At 37.0% G+C, this 24,441-nt stretch overlaps 2 protein-coding genes across 9 annotated transcripts; both read right to left on the reverse strand.

The window, feature by feature from the left end:
* Window positions 1-1,538: 1,538 nt before the first annotated feature.
* Window positions 1,539-13,091, reverse strand: LOC125267127 (probable global transcription activator SNF2L2). 6 transcript variants are annotated; one of them, XM_048188450.1, is made up of 7 exons: window positions 12,883-13,091; window positions 10,142-10,180; window positions 4,394-4,623; window positions 4,047-4,152; window positions 3,574-3,675; window positions 2,758-2,890; window positions 1,539-2,531 (listed from the first exon to the last, which is right to left on the reverse strand). In XM_048188450.1, exons 2-7 carry the CDS (start codon window positions 10,145-10,147, stop codon window positions 2,377-2,379), a joined length of 732 nt encoding a protein of 243 aa, XP_048044407.1. In that variant the 5' UTR covers window positions 10,148-10,180; window positions 12,883-13,091; the 3' UTR covers window positions 1,539-2,376. The 6 variants fall into 6 exon arrangements, with proteins under 6 accessions (XP_048044407.1, XP_048044406.1, XP_048044405.1 ...); XM_048188449.1 differs by lacking the exons at window positions 10,142-10,180; window positions 12,883-13,091 and adding an exon at window positions 7,840-8,181 and having other exon boundaries at window positions 4,394-4,665; XM_048188448.1 differs by lacking the exons at window positions 10,142-10,180; window positions 12,883-13,091 and adding an exon at window positions 7,840-8,179.
* A 303-nt stretch (window positions 13,092-13,394) lies between these two features.
* On the reverse strand, window positions 13,395-23,487 carry kank1b (KN motif and ankyrin repeat domains 1b). Of its 3 annotated transcripts, none has more exons than XM_048188455.1 (12): window positions 23,195-23,487; window positions 21,214-21,308; window positions 17,945-20,404; window positions 17,769-17,855; window positions 16,981-17,068; window positions 16,689-16,820; window positions 16,511-16,598; window positions 15,579-15,798; window positions 14,594-14,736; window positions 14,295-14,495; window positions 14,032-14,130; window positions 13,395-13,948 (listed from the first exon to the last, which is right to left on the reverse strand). In XM_048188455.1, the coding sequence occupies exons 2-12, from the start codon at window positions 21,248-21,250 to the stop codon at window positions 13,868-13,870; spliced, it is 3,636 nt and encodes a 1,211-aa protein (XP_048044412.1). In that variant the 5' UTR covers window positions 21,251-21,308; window positions 23,195-23,487; the 3' UTR covers window positions 13,395-13,867. The 3 variants fall into 3 exon arrangements, with proteins under 3 accessions (XP_048044412.1, XP_048044411.1, XP_048044413.1); XM_048188454.1 differs by having other exon boundaries at window positions 13,395-13,951; window positions 23,195-23,486; XM_048188456.1 differs by having other exon boundaries at window positions 13,395-13,921; window positions 23,195-23,471.
* Between the last annotated feature and the right edge of the window lie 954 nt (window positions 23,488-24,441).

Here is a 24,441-nt window from a genome sequence, read left to right on the forward strand (position 1 = left end):
ATACATTTTAAACCACAAACTACGGAGTATGTTTTGGACATTATTTAACCTTTTAAAAGACGAACAAAAATTTTTAGAAAGACATTTCTTACTCCAAGTTTTAGGGGTGCTGAGCTCCTTTTTAGGGGTGCTGAAGCACCCCTAAAAAAGGGCTAGCCTCGCCCATGCCACACTGTTAACGATAATTAACGTCTCTCTTTCACTCTACAGATACAATACACTACGTAAAGTGTAGTCAACGTAGTAATCAGTTTTATTCAATATTTAATCAGTATTATGCGTTAATATTTACCGAAAAAATAGCTGCAAACAGTAATTGCTGTGAATGTATTTTACGTTATGGGAGCAGCCCCTCTTCCCTCCAAAATTAAACACAAAAACTGATTAATGCTGTTTCCACCACTCCACAGGAAAAAAAGGCTATCATATGTATGTAATGTAAGTGTCAACGTAATAACCAATGTATATTATGCGTCAATGTTTACGGATAATTGATGCAAATATAGCTACAGCTGTCTGTCCCGCTTAAAACCATTCAAACTGGTTGACAGAGCGGATCTGTTTGGAACTATTGAGAGCTACACGAACCACGTGACACCGTGGCGACGAGATCAAAGAGTGTCGCAACTCTCATATTTAACGGCTCTGGGTGATTCTAACGGCCGCTGAAGTGACGCGATGACTTTACCAGTCGGCGACTGGCTCTTATTTAGAAGGTGGGACTTATTCCGCCATATTGCGCGTTACACTTTCTCCCATTCAAAACAATACGAGTGACATAACTTGTGTTATTCTATAGTCTTTGGCTATAAGCAGTACAATTATTAAGATAAAGACAAATTTCAACAAACATAACCAAATATTATTTACGCCTCAGCTAAATTAGAGTACCAAAACATAGATTTTTAACAGGACATAACAAACATGCTTAAATATATTATCTCAATTAATAATAAGAAAAATATTTTCTTACATAGAAATATTGCACAAATAAGAGGATATAATGTGTTCATATGACTCTATGAGTCTTTACATATCCTTCTTGGTATTCTTCTTACTGACCCCAAACCTTTGAAAGACATAATAATAATAATTACAAATTAACGTATGCATCAGCAATGATTAATAATAATGATTATACATATGTTATTAATTATTACTGATGCATTCTTATATTCATTTCATACATTTATACTTTTTATTATGCTATCTATTATTATATTACATTTATTATAATTAGGCTACTTTAATATTTAGCATTACAAATATTTAATCAAACAAAAGCTACTTATAACAAGTCCTATTCATGAATCAGTGTGACAAGTCAGCAGTCAGCCCACTGTAAAATAAAGTATTAAGAAAGCAAGCTTACTAAATTACTATCAGGAACTCATTTCTTGCTTATTGTTGTATTGCTTACAGTGATGTATTGCTTTAAAGAGGCAAAATATAATATTGTGAATCTGAAGTCTGTAGTAAATCAGCTTTTGATTACGTACAAAGCAAGAGAGGAAATTGATCCACATTAGGCCCTGCGATTTCATAAAAATGTTTATTTCAAGATGATGTCTCAAACCTTGTTGCCCTTTCACATCGTATAAACCCCATACATTTTAATGTCAGAATCTGTCCACAAACACACCAGCTCTGCCATCCATCATAAACCGAACACACAAGTGTGACAACATCATCAATAGGTGCCTCTCTTTGAGGGCAGTATCTGATCTGTCACCAAAGAATACATTGCCATTATGCCCCAAGTTCCTCTATGTACAGATAGTTACGATCCTGTGAAAACTAAAGAGAGATAAAGAGCTGTTGGATAAAAAATCGTTGCTTTTTTTTAAAAGATGTTGACAGGTAATGAAGGAAAGGGAAACATACAAAGTGAGGATGACAAAGTGCTCATAGTCACAAAAACCACCGATTAAAAATTCTCTGAGACAGAGACATAATAGCTTGCAAATTTAGCACAGCTTATCACATCTTAAAAGATTGAATGCATTTTTTTTCAATGATCATACAATATGTCATACCACCATTTTCCATCCTTGGGGGGGAAAAGAGAGAACATTTTCAGTCAGTCTGAACTTACAGAACTTTTTCATCATGATATTATCTATTTTGGGTTTATGATTTATTTACATCATATAAATACATGAAAATAATGCCAATTTAAAATGCATCACTGCAGAAGCACTGCATTAATAATGTGTTTAGAATACAAAGGTTTTATAAAGGTGTTTTAAGCAATCAATATAATGAGAGATCACATTCGGAGCAAATCCTTGAGCGAAACATCAAGGAAAACTGGACTGAAATGGCCATACAATGTTCTTAAAATGGCAGACAATATATGAGGCTGTCATTCGGGGTCTAATTCAATAGTCCTCTTGTGTTATTCTCACATTCTTGGCCAATGTCTTCATCACTGTTTGTGACCGTCTCCTTTGAGCTGGAATTACTAGGATCGCTTTTTTTTTTCTCCTTTTTTTCAACCAGTTTGGGATTTGTTGACTCTGAAACAGGAGCTTTTAAGACAAAAACATTTTTACTTTACACGATGCCTTAAACACTTCATCCTCAATAATTTGACTGATTTTGATTCATAGTAAGAGAAACTATTTCAAGCATTTATGTATTTTTGGGTTGCACTGATTATCATCTATTGCATTACTCAGAATTATTGAATTTCCACTTATTTTAATATGCATTTCATCTCAATCTGGACAAGGAAAAGCATGCGTTTTGATTTACCCTCTAGATTAAAATGATGGCCACCATCTGCTTCACTGCTTCCGACAGCATCATTGTCTTCCTCGCTGAGTTCCACTATTCGCTGTCTTGCACTCTCAAAAACAGACTTCAAAACAATGGAGTCTTCAAAAATCTGAGATATAGACAGACATTTAACAATCTTTATACAATTCATCTGCTATATTCACTGATACTAACAGCTTTTTGCCTAGCAAAAATATTCAGACCCATTTATCACACCCATTAACTACTAAAGTAATTGACCCTTCGCCTGGAGTTTGATTGACAGGCGATCTAACCAATCATAATGCCGAATCTGCCGTTTTGTCTGACAAAGCAATCAGGGGAGTTAGTAGATTAATGTTGGTGGACTTGAACTTGAAAAAATATGTGTACTGATGTCTATCTGTGGTTGAAATGTGGTTCAATCATGTTTATTTGATGATATAAAGTAAAAGTAACTAAAGAACAGCGAAACTAATGATAACTAAAAAGACAGAATTCTAAAAAACTGTTAAAATGTATTTACATAAATGTTTAATTTCAAAAGTTTACATATAAATCATACAAGTTGTGAATTTAAACATAAAACATTCAAAAGAGGTCATAGATACAGTAAATAAAATATACTGTATGTGTAAACTTGTGCAACATAAAAGAAAAAAAATGCAAATACCAATGTGGGATTTTTAATCAAGTAAGAAAATTGGTTCAGGGTATGAATATTATTGCACAGAAAATGCAAAAGATTTTGAAATGTTTTAGAAAGTATTTTTTAAAGTATGAATGACCCAATAACATGTTCTTAAGGCACACCTGAGATCCTTCCAGATTAAACGTCTGAGCGTTGTGACACATCTGCATGATATCCTTTTCCAGGTCCGCAATGCACCTGTATTTGTGATTACGCACTCTCTCCTGCATAAGCAAAGCCAGGATAAATTCAAAGGAATTAGTGTAAGAGAGCAGAAGACGGAAACAAAGAAAAAGTTCCATTAACTGTCACACATAAATTTCCTGCTTTATCATGTCTATGCAAACACCAGCGGAACTTTAAAAGTAATGACATTTTCTTTTTTTTGATCGAACCTGTAAAAATTCCGCCTCCTGCATGTCACTCTAAAACCCAATCAGCAAAAACACACAACCTGTGTGACAAAATCAATGTGTTTCTTGAGCTGAAAGGGATGTCAGTGTGGAGATAAGAATGGAAAAAAGTGGTCTGGTGGAAAAGGGAGTGATGGAAGCGGAGGGTGAGATTTGTGTAATTGGGAACAAATCAAGTTCACCCTGATCCTCCTGAAGTCGACTGGCTTGCGGATGAGCTCGTAATACTCTGGCACCTCTTTTCTTGAAGGCAGCTGGACGAAACCTTTACTGATCTGTCGGCCCAACCTGTAGAACAGTGATGTATTCAAAAAAAAGGTACAAAAAAAAGTGCTGTTACTCATTTTATTGTGCTGACTTGAAGTACATATGCACTGACCTGATTTAAAGAATAAAGGGAAACAGTATGAACTCAAAACATTGTTGAAGTTCTTTGTAAATCATTCTGTTTTAGTGCCATGATTTATATGTCATGAAACAAAACCACAATCAACAACAACTGATTAAGCGTGTGTGTTCAAGTACTGACGTGTCCTTGTAGTTGATGACCATGTCTACGATGGTGTTCATCTGTTTTGTGAGCTTGGGAGGGTTGGGGGGCAGCTTCTCGGCAGGAGGGCGACCCCGTCGCTTTTTTACTTTTTCCACCACCTCCTGACCAGTCTCAGAGCCCTGGTTGCCTTGTTGATCGCTTTTTCGTTTCTTCAAGTTGCTTTCCTCCTCCATAACCTCAGACACTCCGTTTTGGATAGCCTGAGACTGAGGACAAGACATGATCCGTGGGAACACTGATGAGCACTACTGGATGTGACAGAAATAGGGATTTGGACATGAACTGGAACTGAAAAGTAGCCTCAAAAATAAAATAATACCTTCAACTAAGAACAGTCATTGTTCTCTTCAGTAACTTGCTTAATGTTAGCCAGTTAATAAGAAAGATTAGTGGTTTTGTTCATATGGTTAACTTTATAAGTATGAACTAATAATGAATCATCTTTAAACATTTAATAATCTAGGTTAGCCTACTGTTAGCTTACTGTTTATTGTAAATTCATGTTCTTTCATAATATATTTAATAAAGTGTATATGTATAAATTAACGAACCAAAATTAATAAATGCTATAAAACGGCTATTCATTCATGATACCTAATGCATTAACAAATGTTAACAAATTGAACTTTACTGTAAAGAGCTACAGTTTAGGATGACATTTAAAATTCTAGGATATAATGTACATAAGAGCTATTCGGTACATTGTTGTGCTAATTTTTATTAAATGCATAGTGCATGTGAATTTGCATTCATTACTGTAATATTCTTAAAGAATTTGTTCACTTTAAAAATGTAAATTAGCCTAAGCTTTACTCACCCTCAAGCCATCCTAGGTGTATATGACTTTCTTCTTTCTGATGAACACAATTGTAGTGATACCAACAAGTATGAGGCTCAAGAAAGTGCATCCATCCATCATAAATGTTCTCCACACGGCTCCGGGGAGTTAATAAATGCCTTCTGAGGTGAAGGGATGCATTTGTGTTATAAAGTTATAAAGTAAAATATATAGCTTCCGCCAGAGCGCCTTCTGTATTCAACTTAGGAAGAAAGTGTAACGCCTCTCGCATTTCAAAACTCTTATGCTACGCCCTACGCCTTCCGTATTAAAAAAAAAACGTAACTGATGTGACGTCAGTTGAATACAGAAGGCGGTTTGGCGGAAACTAGATATTTTACTTTATAACTTGTTAAATATGGATATTTTTTTAACACAAACGCAAGGCCTTTATTAACCCCCCGGAGCCGTGTGGAGTATGTTTATGGATGGATGAACTTACTTGAGCTTTATACTCGTTGGTCCCGTTCACTGCCATTTATAAAGCTCGGATGTGTCTGGATATTTATTAATATAACTCTGATTGTGTACATCAGAAAGAAGAAAGTCATATACACATGGCTTGACGGTGAATAAAGCTTGGGGTAAGTAATTCAGTGTTTTGTTAGTTTTGTGCCATCATCAGCATTCTCTATGCCATGGATTGCCACAAATAACACTCAGTTGAAAGACTTTGTGGCAATTCATGCACTATGAAAAAGGTCAAGGTACGCACATCCAAACTGTCTTGGCCAGGTGCAAGATCAAAAACAAAAAATCAAATAACACAAAAAAATATCTGCACACTGTTATTCTCCCTTTATTCAGAAAAATTTAAAAGTGGCAATGTTTCGGTCAAAGACCTTGTGTGTGCCTGACAAAGGTATTTGACCGAAACTAAATTTTTCTAAATAAAGGGAGTGTAACTGTGCAGTTCTTTTTTTTTTTTTTTTTTTTTTATTATTATTTAATTCATGCACTATGAGCATGTATAAGTTTGCAGCATTTACTAGCCATGTTGTATTTTAAACACGCTTAAAAATAAAGTTGTTTTATTGCAGCACATACCATAGAAGAACATTTTTTGTTCGGTAGAGAACTTTTACTGAACTTTTCAGAACATGTTAATAATCTAAAGAACCTTTTGTGCAATGAAAATGTTCAATTAAAGCTTCTTCATAGTACCACAGATGCCAAAAAAAGAATCTTTATTTTTTAAGAGTGAATAACAGTAAAACCAAGATAGTTATAATTAAATAACTAACCAGTTTAATGACTTTTCTGGCCTTTCATCCGACTATTTCCAGGTCTAAATTGGCACATATCATCATTATCTAGGCTACACGTCTCACCAGGCAAGATATGCCTTCAATCTTCAGTCGCCTCTAACACGAACAGATGCTTTCACTTCCATTTAATATTTGATAAAGCATCACTTAGCAATATCACGAGCTCTGTATGAAATCACACAGGGGCTGCTGGGGAGGCAAGAGATGCTGGTACACTGATCTTCACTCCCATTGTGAATAAAAAGATTGAGGTTTACGACGATGCTGATCTCCGGCCAACATAAAGGAACAGTGGCGTACGGTTCACCATACACAGCGTTCACCGAACGTGTACCGGTACACACGAGACGAGAAACCGCCGCTCATGAACATGCACACGCCTCACGTGTGACAATAAGCAAATGCAAATCCACTGTGTGTGTGTGTGTGTATGCGCGCGCGCGCTGCCGAGTCTGTGTTTTACACAAAGGCAATTAAAGTGCAGTGATATTCCTGCCGCAGCCACTGCTGGCACAGAGAGCATATGAGAGGGATGAAAATATGAATTCTAAGTATGACGCTATGCAGGCAGCGCCAGCCATTGATGTCTAAATCAAATACACACACAGACACACACACACACACACACGCACGCACGCACGCACACAGAACGCTCTCAAATACTTAAATGCAAAGACTTCAGACAAAACAAGACGCAGTATACTAAGGTGAGAGAACAGCCCCTCACAACCGCGAGCGTTTCATGCAAACATTCTCATCACGGGCATAAGAGAAACATGAAAGCGCGAGCGCGCAGTGAAACACACGGAATGCATTAATTCACACGTACCCCAGGGGACCATGTGGAAGGAAGGAGGCCTAATAATCAACAGCATAATAATGGAATGCATACCCACACACACACACACACACGTTTGCATGCACAGGCGCACAACTGAACCGCTGCACACAAAACATAAAAAAAGCACATTCAGAAAAGTCTATATTTGGTGCAACATGCAAAAAAAAAACTCTTGTTACGCTACACAAGTCTGTTCCCATAACCTCTAGAAAGGAAAAAATAGGTGTCAGGACGCACACAACCGATTTGTCTGGGCAATGTTTTCCTTCAGCAGACACAGATCACACCTACACACACACACACACACATACACACTCCCTCTCTCACTTTCTGTCTGTGCCCATGTGTTGAAGCCTGGTGTGATTGCGTGCTCTATGCGCTGGAGAGAGAGCAAGTGAGTGAGAGAGAGAGAGAGAGAGAGAGAGAGGGTGAGAGAGAGAGTGAGTGAGAGAGAGAAAGGAAGAGGGCGATTTACCTGACTGTGGTCTCCAGGCTGGCTCCAGTCTGGAGGAGAGAGAATTAGCAAACCAGCATTGCAGCGCGCAGCCAGTCTCTTCATCAGCTGATCACTCAAAACGCACAGCCCAAAAGGGGGGCGAAAAGCGCCCAGCTTTTCATACACAAATCAATTGCCGTTAGGATGTTGAGAGAGAGGGAGAGAGAGAGAGAGTGAGAGAGAAAGACAGAGCAGAGAGAAAGAGAGAGAGAAAGGAATAACTGCGAGAAACCTTTCTGCTAGTTTGTCCCCGTGGAAAGGCCTGCAGCTCGCTTTTCTCTCTCTCTCTCTTCCCCTCTCTCTCTCTCTCTCTCTCTCTCTCTCTCTCCTTTTCTCTCTCACTCACTGCATGTTTTAATATCGACTGTCGCAATCTGGTTTCTTTTCCTTTTTTCCTTTTCCCCTCTCCCTCTCTTTTATGCTCTCATTCGGTCTTTTTTAAACGCCCCTCTGTTAAAAGAACCAGGCTCCATATTTGTGTCTATGCAGATGGTTTTTTGCAAGCCTTCCTGACATCTTGAGAGGATTCCAGGGTAGTTAATGTTGTGTTGCACACACTCTCAAACACACACACGCACATGAATTGGCTAATGGCATGTTTGTATCTGCGTCTGGTAGCTTTTACAACATAAAAGAGCACAGAGATTCTGGTGAAATCATTTGGGGCTATAAATATTACCAGATAGGCCAAAACATAACAGTTTCTGTCTGCTTCTCATTGAGAACTGAGACCAATAACTTATAAAGCAGCTTCACATGTAGCTCAAAGACGTTCAATCATTTTTATGTGTATTATTGTAGGGGGTTGACAGTGTCCTTTATTACTTCGATTCTTGGTTAAATATGATCGGTTGATGTTAGACCTGAGAGATGTTTGTTTACGTTGAAATCGGGTTTGAAAATGTGCTGTAACCAGATATTATGCATTTTAATTCACTCAAATCTGTTTATCACTAACTAAAGAAATAATAAACAGTAGATAATTGAGATAGACAAAACAGACATTGAGATAAAGCTGAAAAACTTGCGTCAGGGTCACATACAGCAATAAAAATAACTGACCACGACGTGTTTCGCATACTTCTATATAACATCAAAGAAACTTATTACAAGAAGAGGTTATGATACTGAGTAAAATGTCATGTGCTATCTTTAGCAATTTGTAAACTGATCTTAAATTTCTCATGAAAGTTCAATTTAATAAATTGCCAACAAGGTTTTACATTGCCATCTGTCATCAGAAACCCTGTGACGAGTCATAATTCTGCTTTTAATAATTCTCCTTGATTTTCATGAATGAAATATGCGTGTCTGTTTAAAATAAGATGCAGTTTTAAGATACGACATTGTTCATGTACTGTATATTTGCCATGGCAACGGCTTCATTATAGAAGCCATTGTTTAATTGATCAGATAATCTTATCAAATGTAATCAAATATCTGACGAGCCTCTGAGAAGTATGTAAATGTTGCTTGACCACGGAAGAGCAGATTATTAGTGTGTTATGGTATGATTACATGCTGTCATAATTTTACATTTCATATGCATGTTTTGCTATCAGGTCGACAAGGGCATTTTGGTAAAACATCTCAGGCGGTTACTATGGCAACACCACGTTTTACTGGCTGCAGACCGCACTGAGCTGTAATGCTATAGCATTTTATCACAAAACACAGACACACACTTTGTCGTACAGACACACTGAGCTGAACACTCTCAAACACAATGAGCCACTGAGCTACATACAGATGAGCTATTAAAATGAACTAAAATAAGAGATGTAATGAAATTAATGTATATACATGCATGCATCTACCGTATATGTATTCTGCATGGATTCCGACTCAAAAACATACATGCAAGACGTCATGTTACACAAAAGCTGCATAAATCTTCTAACCTAACCTCAATTAATGAAGACTTCTATATCCATTCTCACCACAAGATATTGTTTGTGCAATATTATGGGCTGTCTTTTATCTGACAGCCATCTATTTTCCCTTTCAGTACAGCTGAACTGATGCTACATAACAAGTATTGAATGTCAGCTGTTGTCCTTTTTACATGTGTTATTCTCTCCTTATTCTTTAAGAAAAGTGCCCTTCATTTTGTGAAGAATCTCTTTTATCATGTTAACGATTGCAAACATGATTGTCTAACCTGAAAACGGGCGCAGATTGATTGTCATTTTGCAGCAGAATGCATTATTATCACAGGATTTCATTTGAAATATTAGTTCACTGAATAAAATGAATAAAAAAACTGTCCTCAGTTACTCACCCTCATGTGATCCAAACCCGTAAGACTTGTTTTCTTCTTCTGTGGATCACAAAATAATTAGTTTTGAAGAATGTACTGGAGAATGCAGTTACAATGAAAGGGGGATTGATCTTTCAAGGTTTGTGGACACATTAATGTTTTTGGATTTGTGAAGTAAAAGTTAGTTTTAATTCTGAGGTAAAAAGATAAAATTAGACCCTTGGGGTAAGATGAACCCCCCAGAATTGGCACAGAAGGTGCCAAGTGGCATGTTACTAGTGTTATTATTTTTTTATTATTTAATACTTATTGTAATTAGTGGGGTTATCGTTTAATATTTAGATGAATTAGATGTACATTTCAGACATATTTGCTTTCATTAAAAAGTAATGAAGTCAAATCATTCAATTTGATTTCACAATGTTTCTATTATGACATATCTTTAATTAAAATATGGGCAATTAAATATGTAAATATCCATATGCATGTACATAAGTCATAGAATAATTTTACCTTTCAGATAAATCTTTTTTACTGGGATTGTGCTTTGTCTGTCATCGGTTATTCAATTAACTAAATTGTCAAAATACAATTTTAAATAGAACAGTTGATTTAGTATTTTGCATTAATTACGCTTTTAAGAATTATATCAAAAGTAATTTATACATTCTGTAAAAGTTTATCCAGCGGGGACTTCTTGCCCCAGGTAGGGGGCCAATTTACCCCATAGCGGCCATCTTACCCCTCTTTAATATTTGACATTTTGTGCTCTAACAACTAAATTAGCAAATTTATTTCCTATAATAACACATTGGCTGATGCATTATAATCCAGCACATGCTAAACTTATATCTAAATACGTTACAGTTTCCACATTGTTGTCCACATCTTCCCCCATGTTACTCTATGAAAGAAAAAGTTGGCCAGTGGTTCATTACATAATGACAAAATATGATGCCTAATGTTTTGTATTTTTTGTAACTGAAAAGAAAAAAAAACTAGCAAGATGCAATGCAACGGCAAAATACATCCATCTGACAAATGTACATATTTTTTGATTATATGGTGTATTGTCCAGTCCCATGGTTTGTGAGCAACCTCTCCAGAGATTTGAGGTATGCAGGGTTAAAAAGAGCAGATCAGTCAAATGGCATATGCTCACATCCAGACCAGTTTCTGTAAATGCCCCACTGAAAGCATTCCAAGCAACTATATCAGTGTCTGGTCAGGGATTTGCTCCCCTGTGAGCAGACAGCAGCAGAGGCTGGTAAAATTAGCTCATCACTGGCTGTGGTAAGAAGGCCAGTTGTGTTTTCAAAAGCTGCATTTTCTGTTCTTCGATATAAAAAATAATTATACAGGCAAAGATCAACATCTATCTGTCTTCAAGGGCAAAAACAGCTTAATACACAAACTAAATAATGTTATTATGAAATTCCACAGTTGCAGAAAGGTTAGCAGTAGAGCACTGCAGTTAAGTTAGTTTTATATTTGACATTCGTTTGACATTAACAATAATGCCCATCATATTCTCTGTTTCTATCACATGCAAGTGAAACCAACTTGGAAATGCATGAATAGGTTTTCTTTGAACAGCATAAAGCGGAATTTTAAAAAAATTAGATTTTGTTAGCCCTATAAATATATTAAAATTGTAACCCTTTCTCATTATGACCTCATACCAAATGTGAAATGTTGCTAAAGTATCTCTTTCATGACACAAAGCTCTGCTTGTGTAATTTACATTCTATTACTTTTTAAAATAAATACAGTAGTGAAAATGTATATAATATTCTAATTCCATTAAACTCAATGATCATTTGACCTAGAGACATAAAACCGACTGCAAAACACTCAAAATATTGTTCTTCATATAGCACAAGACTTGTTTTTGGGAGTATTCTGAGTATTTTACAGATGGTTTCAAGTCTTTAGGTCAAGTGGTCATTGAGTTTAATGGAATTAGAACATTATAGCCTATACATTTACAGTACTATATTTATTTGGAAAGAAATAGAATGTAAATTCCACAAGCAGAGCTTTGTGTCATGAAAGAGATATTTTTAGCAACACTTCACATTTGGTATGATGTCATAATGAGAAAGGGTTCATTTTTTTAATGGATTTATAGGGCTAATAAAATTGATATTAAAAAATATATGTATATCAAAACGTTTAAATTTTTGCTTTGAGCTGTCAAAGAAAACATATTCATGCATTTCCAATGTGATAGAAACAGATAATATAATGGGGATTTTCAAGAATGTCAAATATAAAACTAACTTTATGGGATAGAAAACATCATTTAAAAAGTACTACAAATATTATATCGCTGCACGACTCTTTAATATCTTTGCACTTAAATACTACTTTATGTTTACATGGTAATATCATGGTATTTCTGGGGATAGTTTCACAGACAGGGCTTAGATTAAGCCAGGATTAGGCCATAGTTTAATGAGGAAATTTAAGTAGCTTTTATATATATATATATATATATATATATATATATATATATATATATATATATATATATATATATATATATATAACGTGCAATAGAAAAATAATAGTGTGCATCTTGAGACAAAACAATGGCAGTGACATATTTTAAGATATGTCAGTGCAAGTTGCTTTCAGTTAAAACAGCTCAAACATACATTTTAGTCTGGGACTAGGCTTAAGCCTTGTCTGAAACCGGTGGCTATAGTGTTTTCGTGTAAGCTAATGTTTTGATACTCTTTTGGTCGGTATGTTTTTACCTTCTGTCGTTCACCGCATATGCTGGTGTTGAATTTGATAAAGACCTTCTTCACTGATACAAACAATAGATTTGTTTTTAATTAATTGTAGGAAAATATCCACTTCATCCAGCGCTCTTATTGTCCTCTGTTATTGTTAAAGCATCTGGTTAACCGTCTCACGGAGTGAGAAACAGTCAATTCAGTCCGTGATTGAGCTGTCCGAATGATTTGACTGAATCGCGAACCGATTCAGGTCTTCAACTAGCTTGTCCGATTCATTGAAAAAAAAAAATCATTCACTAATGATTGCTGAAGCATTGGATTCGTTTACCCATAGATCTTTCCAATTGTACCATATTATGAATAGTAATAACAATAACAATATTTTTGTTAAATTTGTTCCTTATAGTCCCTTTCTACTGATCACCTGCAGTCCAGCTTTTCACCATTAGATGGCATCATAACTGTTCGAGTTATATAGATCTAAAGAGAAAAAGTAATGTAATTTTTGCAATAAACACAAGGTGGTGTTGTAAGCACATATTTATTTACGTATATATGAACATGACATTTACATTTCATTCATTTTTATAAAGAGTTGCTAAAATCTAGATTTTAGATTTTGAAATGCATAGAATAAGTGGAATATTACAAGAAATTAAATCAAACTTTTAAAAGTAAAAAAAAAAAAAAAAGTGTATACAGTATCATAAAATTCATATATATTACATAAAATGAATACATAAAACTGTTTTGACATGCAGTTTCCTATTATAGTAGAACAGTTGAATTTAAAATATAGATCTTTGTTAGTAAAGTGGATAACTGGTATTTTTATATTTGAGAAATATAACAGCCAACAGTGAGTGCACTGCATTTTTAGAACTACTGCTCTCTTTAATAATAATTAAATAATGTGTCATATTCATCTCAGTCATATGATTGAACAGGTTGTTCAGAGGGGATGTCTGAATAGATGAAGAGATCATGGGAAAATGTCATATTAATCAGAAAAGCTTTTGCGTGATGCAGGTGGAGTCTTGCTTCGAGGGGATCCCTGTGGATGGGCATGAAAACAGTTGTGCTGCTAATTTGAGTAATTGGTAGGTAAGTAAATCAAATTAAATGCGATGAGAGAGTACAGGCGTATATAAGAAAGAGTCATACCCTAGGTTGGCCCTTTGAGTAGTTGACATGGGCATAGAGGAGCATAGCAATGTCTTTGTGTCCGGCCTCCAGAGCTATAGACAAAGCAGTGCTCTCATCCTACCAGCACGCACACACACACACACACACACACACAAAACATACCAAACAAAAGCACAGATACAAATGTCATGGACACATTTAACCAAGAACACAAATTTAAGTCACAAATGAGAATAATAAATATTACATCTTTTCTCTCAGATAGCCATGTGGTTACTCACATTGTCAGTCAGTGTGGCATCACAGCCTGGCTGGGCCAGTAAGAGTTTGACAATGTCAGCATGGCCATGTTCACCAGCACACATCAGAGCGGATGACCCCTCATCATCCTGGATGTTGACCTCTGCCCCCGCAGCCAACAGAGCCCGGACCATATCTATACGCCCATGACTGACTGCTAGCATGAGAGCGGTCTGACCAGCCTGTGAAGAAAACAGTCCAGTAAACACAAAAGTTTTCTCAGTTTAAATACTCATATTAACATAGCTCAATATTCAGACAAAAACAAAGAGACAAATACCTGGCTGGCCTTGGCATTAACATCGCCTCTGCTGAAGAGTTCTTGCACAACCATCATGTCTTCCTTTGTTTCCACAGCTGCCAGGGAGGCAAGCATTATGGGAGTATAGCCAGCCTTATTCTGATAATCAATATTACACACTCCTGCATGAGAAGGAATCAAGACCAAATGAACTGTCCATCTATGTCAAAACATTAAAGGATCCACAATTTGAACCCTTTTTTTAACATTAGAGTGTCTCTCTACAGTTTATTTAAACAGTGCTCTAGAAACAGAAGCATTTAACACTCAAGTCTGGGAAAACCTGTCTAAACATTTATATTAAACAAACCACAACCATTCAAAGGGTCAGCACGAGTTTTAAATGTTTTTCAAAGAAGTGTCTTATTCTTACCAAGACTACATTAATTTGTTTAAACATACAGTATAAACCATAATATTCTGAAATATTATTACAATTTAAAATAACATATAGCTGAAAATGATACATTTTCACAACAGCCTTCAGAAATCATTCTAATATGCTGGTTTGCTGCTCAAGAAACACATTTTTGTGGAATCCAAGATACATTTTTTTCAGAATTCTTTGATTATTAGACAGTTCAAAAGAACAGTATTTTTCTATTTAGAAATATTTTGTAACATCTTTACTTTCACTTTTGATTAATTTAATGCATCCTTGCTGTACTCATTTCTTTAAAACAAAAATAAAAAATACTGACCACAAACTTTTGAATGATAGAGTAGTGGTTTAGTTGTGAAATATTCAATGAAGATCCTGCAAGCATATTAGTAATACAGCTAAATTAAGGTAGTAACACAAAAGTTGAATCTGGTGTGCTACTTCACATTGGATTAATCTAGGAAAATATGTTAATCCACCTTATTTTTAACGTAAGAGTGGGCACAAAATGAATCAGAAATCTTGCATATTCACAGAAAGTAGCTTACTTTCTCATTGCAAAATAAGGTGTTTTCGAGGTACCTGCAGCAAGTAGAATCTTTACTACGCTGAAATTAGAGTGAGACACACTGTAGTGAAGGGCTGTGTTGCCATTTTGGTCAGCCATGTTGGCCACATAGCACAGCACGTCTGGCGAGACATGGCGGCAAGCGAAGAGGAAGTCCTCCACGATCTGTGGACATGCCCTCTTCTGACTGGACAAACAGAACCACTCCTGCTGCACTGTGCCCAGACAGGAGCGCTTTTGCAAAGACAAACAGATAAAATACAGAAAAATCAAATTAAAAAAGTCGGGTAGAGTATCAGTGTAAACTACATGGACACTTTTTAAACATACTATGCCAAGAACAAAATTAAATCAGGCATCACAAGCAGGCTTAAATTACTTTTAACACACAGACAAAATACGGCAACACTATAATTTTAAACTTCCAAAATCCCACAGAGTACCGAACAATTTGATCTATATGCCACTGGGTAATTATGGGATAGGAGAAGACTGAGCAAACTTAGAATACATCAACAAGTTTTTCAGACTGTGAAATGCATCTCCACAATACATCATAAATTAACTTTAGTTTGCCCTTCTTTTGCTTTCCTGTTGTTGAGTTTTATATTTCTGAACCTTGAGAATTCATTCCCACGTTTCTTAAACATTTTTACTAAAGCTAGATCCATCTGAGATGGTTCAACTTTACCTGAACATGTTGTTGTTGTGTGCGACAAAGCAACAGAAAAAATTAGCAGCCACTAAGAATGTAGGTCAAATGACTAATTACTAAGCAAAAGCCATAGAAACAAGCCTATTAAACAATAGTAATTCAATGTCTTGCAATCCATCTCTGTAAATGTTACAGAGACTCCTTAGCCTCTACTAACAGCAGAGAACAGAAAAATACATGGAAAAGATAAAAGAACTGACATTAAAAGACAAATCTCAGTTCCTAACTCACCAGTTCTCTGTTGGATATGACCTTGCTGCCATTGAGGTGAACCTCCAGAGTGTGGCAGGCAGAAAGCATCTTCTCACTAAATGTATACCTATACAGTAGAAAACAGATGTACCATGATAATTTTGGCTGAACAGTTTCATCTTGCACTGATAAAACAAAACTTGTTATGAGCACGCACCTTTCGTTTCTTTTAGGAATCTTCACTTTATCTTTGGTACAGCCCTCTTTCTCTCTCTTTCCCCTTTTTTTCTTCTCTTCATTCTCAGAATCACCACCCTCAGACAAGAGGTCCACAATACTTCTTTGTGTACTTTATATGCACAGAAAAGATGTACAATTAAATGTACAATGCATAGCAATGTATATTATTCAAATAATAAAAAGGCATACAATACACAACAGCTCTAGCTCAACGAAACAATGCAACACTGAGCTGAATTTATTCATTATTTAATAAATACTTTTTTTACCCAAGCGATGCAGTCTTAGGGTTCATACTATCCGTGGTGCTTTTCCTTTTCATGATAGACCTGAGACAGTGGTCATCACTGGGTGAGCCTGAAGGAAATGACAACATATTTCTAATTAAACTAATAGGATGTAACACAATATAAAACAAATTTGACATTTACAATTTACATTTTGGTTGTGCATTTCTTAAAACGAGTTTTCAAGTGAAGCTTGTGGATCAAAACAAATCTGCAAACAGTTGATGTTCATCTCCCTCCCATATTAATAAAAGAAGTTCCATGGAAGTGATTCATATTTGTGGGTCCTTGACGTGAAGAAGCTTGAAAACATTTGATGTCCCTGGTTTGCAATGACATCACCCAAGCATGCACACACTTCTTTATATACCACAAACACCTGCTAAAGGCGCTTTTTATTCTTTAATAAGGACTCCTGATACACAAGCACTCCTGCCTTTCAGAAACCATGCACATTGCAGGCTTCCAGTGTGGATGGTATTCATTTCTGCCACATACCAAAGGACATAAGAGCATTCCACAAGCCAACAGCAGCCCAAATATTCTAAGTGTAGGGCTTATTCAGCCAAAAGACAAACCAGAGAGAGCTATTTTCACCACCCGTTCAAATTCCACAGCAGAAAGATCGCTCTGAAAAAAAGTCTCCTCTTTTCTGCTTATATTTGTATCTCACATGCACTTCTTTGCCGGGTGGAGTCATTTCGACCAGGATGCAATACTTTTGCTTGCTGACTTGAGTTACCATTAACACATGTACAGTAAATACACACCATGAAGAGCAGCGGACATCTGCAATTCCATTTGATTCTTCTGTTTAACCATTGCAGTGTCATTTGATGAATGGCTTTGTGCAGTGACTGGAAATTAGAAAGAAAATAAAAGCATCTAAATTTGGCCAAAATGCTTTTAAAAAGGCAGATAGATACACAAATTTACACATCCTTACCTTCAACTTGTTCATCTAAGTGACTGTGGGATTGGAGAGTGACCTCATGTTTTGACCCAGGGTGGCTGTCGGTTAACAGGTCCTGTTGTTCTTTAAGTAATTTCTGCATGCGATCTATGTAATGATCAAGTCCAGGCTCAGTCTGCACAAACATCTGGCCCTCCGTGTCACGTATCCTCCCATCTCCCACTTCTACGCCGATGCTACGTGTCTTGACCGGATCTGGTAGACGGGATGGACCACATGCAATGTTTCGTGTATGGAGACCGATGAGAATATTCTCATTGATATTTGCCATTCCGATGCCAACATCTCGTGTCGCCAATTTAGGGACAGCAGAGGTGCTTGTGTCTCTAGCTAAGCATGTAGTGGTTCCAACAGAGTGCATCTGAACAGTAGCCTTTCGGTCGCAAACCTTCCCATCCCCAACTGCCAGAGATCGGGTGATAGTGTGTGCTGTGTTGGTATGTCTTTCCCTGGTGAGCGTGTGCTTTGTGTTGGTGCTGGCTTCAGAGATACAGGCCTGAAAAGTGCTGGTGCTACGCGAGACGGTGCAAAAGGCTGTGCTGGTACGCTGCGACAAAGTCTGTGGGCTTGCCATTACACCAAAGTCAACGCTTCGCACTGGGTCAGTGACAGTTCCTTGGGAAATTAGCGATTTGACAGTTCCGACATCCGTGTCGACAGTGCAGTCACCACAGCCCACCGTTTGGTGGGAAATGTTTTTCTTGTTCTCCATTGTCTCCAAAGTAATTGTGGCAGCGTCACACATGCAAATTGTTGTCCCAACACCTTGATTTCTTGTTTCTGCAAGCTTGCTTCCAACACACTGATCCTTTAGCTCTACTCTTTGGCGCACTTCCCACTCTTCCATAGGTGTATCGGGGCCAGATGAAACAACCCTCACCTCGGGTTTGCAGGAGACTCCAACAGGAATGGAAATCCGCTCTAGTCCTCCCCCAACAGCAGAATGCACAAGGTTGGTGTGGTTTCCAACCCCAAGAGTGCGAGTTTGCGACCCGGTCTGGGTTGCGGCGCAGATCACCCGTGGCTGTGCGGAGGAACTCTTGTCAGCATGGTTCCTTGCTTCTGCTTCCCGCAGTTCACTCCTCAGCCTGCCCATTTCTGCCTTAAGCATTGCTTCTTCAAGCTCGGCCTCCAGTATCTGAACCTGGTCACTTAAATGTTGGATGGTTTGCTGTTGCAACTCGGTTTCTGCTTCCTTGTTGGATACAACCCCGAGCATAGACTCAGTGACACTGATGGCCACTGACTGAGTCTCAGGTTTTGCACCAACAGCAACATCCTTACAAAAATGTAATTTGTGTTGATGAAAGTCAACAACTTCATTGATGCTCCTGTCATCTCCAACTGCAACCGACTTTCGATCCCTCATCTTGAGGGCAGAGGATTCAAGACGTGCATCTTGGATCTTCTTTTCAAGTAGTTGCATTTCAACACTGAGCTGTTGGAATTCCGTCAAACCAGAGATGGCACTGTGCTCCCAAACCTCCATCGCTGGTTTGCTGCTAAATTCTTGTAAATCTTTGTCAGTGCTAGAGCCTGATTTTTGATCTTCATCTTGCCTCTTGACCAAGGCGGTCAGTTGTCGCTTTTCTTCCTGCAAAACAGAAATCTTCACCTGTAGGACAGGAATGGCCTTCACTTGCTCTTCCAGGTCCTTTAACCTTCGTAAAGCAGCTGCCATCTGATCTCTGACCATCTGCAGGTGGAGTGGGCTCACACCACTCACTGGAGATGCTCGGCCAGAGCTTGAGGGACTGATTTTAAGGGTGTTCCCCAATAACAAGGAACCTTGTTGGGGCTGGTCTAGGACTGTCATCTTGGCACCTTGATTTAGGGCATTCCAGCTCGTATACGGAGATAGGGTACCTCTAGATCCAAGACCACCAAAACTGGCCAGTCTGCGCCGCGGCTGTGGTTCTGGAGGTCCTTGCTGCGATGAGCCTTTCTCATGTTCCAAACGTTTGCATGTTTCTATCAAAGTTTTGTCCACTAGAGGATTTGGTTTAGTTAGGGTAGGATGTTGTGTGGCTGGAGCAGGTGTCTCATCTACATACCTCTGAGAGGTGACTAGGTCTTGAAGGACCGCAGGTCTTGGACTAGAGGATTTAGGTTTGGAATGGGGAAGTGGGGGTCTTCTTCTGTTGACAGAAGAAGAGGAAGAGGATGAAGAGGGAGAAGTCTTCTTGGCTTCATCACTGCTCACTGAGGACAAAGACTCTGAAGAAGTCCAGTGTGTGGGGTTTACGATGCGTTGCGACTCGGAGGCAGTGCTTGCGGCTCCGGGCCGCTTGTTAAAATGCAGCCGTCGAATGGTGTCACTTCGCTCAATATCGTCCACGTATTTAACAAAATCTAAGTCGAGCTGGTACCCATATGGTGTATCGATGCTGAATGGGCTACTCTGAAGAGTGTCTGCAGTGATTTCACTCCAGTCTGTTTAAACAAAGATGACAAAATTACTTTGGCAAAGGAATTTGGAAGAGAATTCATATTCAAAGTTCAAATTTTTAAAGTGAATGTGTCTACATCTGTGAATGTGTCTACATCTCTACTTTTGTAAAACTGTTCAATAATAAATTAAAAATGCACTTCCAAGCCAAGAAGCCAAGGACTGTTAATAACTAACATGCCTGAAAACACTTTAAAATCACAGAATGAAACTGAGACTTGCCGAAAGAAAAAGTTCATAATAAAATAGTACATACATATAATTAACATTCACAGTATCGCAGGCACATTTCAAGTGGTGACTTTCTCAGCTTTCAAAATGTATCTGATTTCCATAAAAATATGCATTCTTTACTAAAAAGCTCAGCAGCAAATGTCTTTCCAAATAAAATATGGCTAAAGAGGACATAGTATTAATTTTCTTACCTGCTAATTATAATTTTCACATAAATAAAAGGTTGTAGTCACAGAAAAAAAGTTCTAGTAAAGTTCATCTGTTCTCTTTCTCCTCTCTGTCCTTGTCTTACTCTTTCTGCTCTCCTCCTCCAGGCCTTCAGTCTCTTATTTTGTGTTTCTCTCCTCCCACTGCTTTTTTTATTCATCAACTCAAGCATTCAAAAACTTTTCTATTGAAAAGTTCAAAGAAAAAAAAAAACCATGCCTTTATATTGAGAAAAAAAAAAAACTTCCAAAATATAAATAAAGCTTTTCTCTTGCATTCAGAAACAGAGAGCATGGAAGTCAAAACCATTTTTATTATAATTTAAGGAAACTGCAGAGTTGCTGATTCTTACCTTGTTGATTCAGGTGGAAGTGTGTTTTCTGAGTCATGGCAGATTTTTATTGATGATACCACCAATAAAATTTCTCTTTCTCAGCAGTGGAAACACTAGAAAAACAAGAACAGACAATAGCATGTTAAACATATCAACTAAGACATACAGTATGTGTTGTTGTTGTTGTTGTTGTTGTTGTTTATCAACCAGGACACTGCTAATAATCTTTTCTTGTTCAAAAAGAAACTGGTACAGTTAGGGTTGTGTGCCCAAATTACGAATTGTATTCTATGTAAAAATTTAAAATTCATTCCATTTGAATCAAATAAACAAACAAACCAAAGCTAAAACAGCACAGGTGTAGAATGAAGGTTTTGTGTCTGGTTATTAGTGGTTAACAGAGATAAAAGTAAGGGGTGAAATCTTTCAATCACGGATCTCACATGATTTATCTTTTCATATACTGCCTCCTGCTGGAGATATGAAAAGTAAGCGTCAATACAACACCTGAAAAAAGGGAGGTTGATAAGCTACAGACATTTATTGTAAAAACATAAAGGGATTTGAATGTTTTGAATGAACTGGTTTGAATGAATCATTCACAACTAGATTGGACTGATCCAGTTCTTCTTCTATTTAACACATGAAGCAATGAATGTCATCAGTTGACTAACTTGGAATACAGTATAGTATATATACAGTGTTTTATAATACTGTTAAAGTGCATTTATGGTGGTTTTGCATTTTTGCAGTCTCCTTTCATTGTAATTGCATGGAAAACATTACATTACCTAAAATGTATCCTTTTGTGTTACATGGAAAAAAATAAAGTCAAAAGGGTACGGAATGACACGAGGGTGGTTTTTTTAAATAGTTTTTACCATTTGCTGCAGCTTCAAGCAGGAGTTATAGCTCAGTCACACACAAACAAGCAAAAACATACCATATAATGTAACTTCCTTCTGATTAAAGAAAGAAATGAAGAGGGAGAGAAACCCTGCAACCCAGGAGAAGCTTGCACTGTCACTGCAGACAGATACCCGAAACATGAGACCTGCATTGTGTCAGCTGAATTGCTTGGCAGTGAGAGGACACGGACACATTGACACAACACGCACGAATGGACACACACTGATCCATGAACACACACATATCTGATATTATATGAGGGCTTAGGGCATAAATGACTGATGAAAAAGAGAACAACAAACAGATAAATAATTTTTTGGCACATATTTAGAAATACCATTTTTTTTTAATGCAGAATAACAAATATGGCATGAAATAACTACTAATTGATTAATAATATGTGCATCTAATATACATATAATTCTTACAAAACATACTTTACAGACTCTGAAAACACAAAAACTATAAATAAACTTGAATACTAAATGTAATAATAAATGTCCATGTTGCTGAATTTCTTAGCACACTAGCAGAAGAACTAAAATGTTTTCTTTGTTCCATATGTTGGATCCTTAAACACAAACAAGGGCTGTTTTGTTGTAATGCAGTGAAAGAGGGTAAAGCAATCTGGTTAGGTTTACTGGATATTCCATTCTTAAGGTTTACATAGCTTTAAGGGGGGAAATATGTATGTGTGCATTAATGGACATAATCTGCTCCTGGTACAGCCCAGTATATCTTCGCCTCACTGGATTACACACTGCCTGGAGACTAGCTGTACCAGAGAGCCCAGATCCTCAACTAATACCACAGCCATTTTACATTCTTGTAAACATAACTTAAATAAAGAGTGCAATAACTAATAAAGTGTATTTTGGTAGCACTAAATACTCCACCTTATCTTGTTTTAAATGTTTGAAAACATTTCTCTTAAACATTATTGATAATTATAAACATTATTCATAATTACACTGGCTACATGTAATGTCTGCAGCACAATATTCCGTCCAAAGAGACAACAAATGCAGTGAATAATTTTCAATAAGATAACATATCCACATTAGTGCAGGTGAGTCTGTTGTTTACATACCAGAGCGAAGCGCAACTTCAGAGATGAACAGGAACTCGCTCTGCGTTCTTCTACATCTGAACACTTTAGTTTATCTTGAAACGGTGCTCCCGTAAAGAATGCTTAGCGTAAAGAGCGAGTCCTGGAGCAACTTTACCATGCTGTTCTGTATATGCGTATGGAGGAGTTGCTGCTTACGCCATGACGCACTACGGCAGGTGTGCAGCAGAGGTCTATCAGTGCGACTTCGGAATAGCGTACTACTTTGTACTATTTCTGCCATATAAAGAAAAAGTAAGAGTAGTATGCATGTAAGCTATTCCAACTAGTTCCCACTTGACTTAACTTACTACTTAACTGTACTTAGTAGAAAAGGAAGCGTGAAGTGAATGGTGGGAAGAAAAAAAAATTGAAAACAATAGTTAGGCTATACCAAACATGCGCTAAAATAACTACATACATGCTTATGTGCCATTTGTTGTATTTAAAATAGCATTTTTTATTTGCTGGTCATTTTTTATTATTGAAATTTAGCCCAATACCGTAATAGCAGATCCCTATACAAAAATTAATAAGTTGGAAATCAGAAAAGGTTCAGTATCAGTTAACGCCGATAAAGACACAGCCTATGTCTTCAAGATTAGAGCGACATCTGCTGGCCATTTTCTATTATTGAAATTTAGCCCAATACTGTAATAGCAGGTAATATACTGTAAAAACGATGAATTCTGGGAAATATTTGTCGAAAACGACTAATAATATTACCCAGAAAGCATTATTTTTACGATATATTACTGTTTCAATGGAAAATGGTATTTTACTATGTAAATTTTAGGTTTTTTGTTATTTTTAGTGCATGTCTTTAAGCTTAGAGCGACATCTGCTGGCCATTTCATATTATTGAAATTTAGCCCAATACTGTAATAGCAGATCCTATACAAAAACTAAAAAGTTAAATATCAGAAAGGTTCATTATCTGTTAATGCTGATAATGACATGTCTTCAAGATTAAAGCGACATCTGGTGGTCATTTACCTGTACCTTTAGTTCTGCAAAAGTCTACAGAAAAGCTGTTGGGCATGGGTTATACTCTCATACATGCTGAGTTTACATGTTTTATGGGGACTTTCCATAGACATGATTTTTATACTGTACAAACTGTATATTCTATCCCTCAACCTTAACCCATCACAGAAAACTTTCTGCATTTTTACATATTCAAAAATCATTGTTTTCCTAATGGGGACCAAAAAAATATCCCCATGAGG

This window comes from Megalobrama amblycephala, linkage group LG4 (assembly GCF_018812025.1).
Source record: "Megalobrama amblycephala isolate DHTTF-2021 linkage group LG4, ASM1881202v1, whole genome shotgun sequence".
In the NCBI taxonomy this organism is placed as follows: domain Eukaryota; kingdom Metazoa; phylum Chordata; class Actinopteri; order Cypriniformes; family Xenocyprididae; genus Megalobrama; species Megalobrama amblycephala.

Coding starts and splice junctions, on each gene's coding strand:
- LOC125267127 (XM_048188448.1), bottom strand. CDS start 7,923: ATGAAGAGACTGGCTGCGCGCTGCAATGCTGGTTTGCTAATTCTCTCT. Junction 2,891..3,573: donor TTAATCTGGAAGGATCTCAG/GTGTGCCTTAAG, acceptor TCTATATCTCAG/ATTTTTGAAGACTCCATTGT. Junction 2,532..2,757: donor CCATCATTTTAATCTAGAGG/GTAAATCAAAAC, acceptor TTGTCTTAAAAG/CTCCTGTTTCAGAGTCAACA.
- kank1b (XM_048188454.1), bottom strand. CDS start 21,250: ATGACTCAGAAAACACACTTCCACCTGAATCAACAAG. Junction 17,856..17,944: donor CTTAGATGAACAAGTTGAAG/GTAAGGATGTGT, acceptor TCTAATTTCCAG/TCACTGCACAAAGCCATTCA. Junction 14,131..14,294: donor ATGCCACACTGACTGACAAT/GTGAGTAACCAC, acceptor GCGTGCTGGTAG/GATGAGAGCACTGCTTTGTC.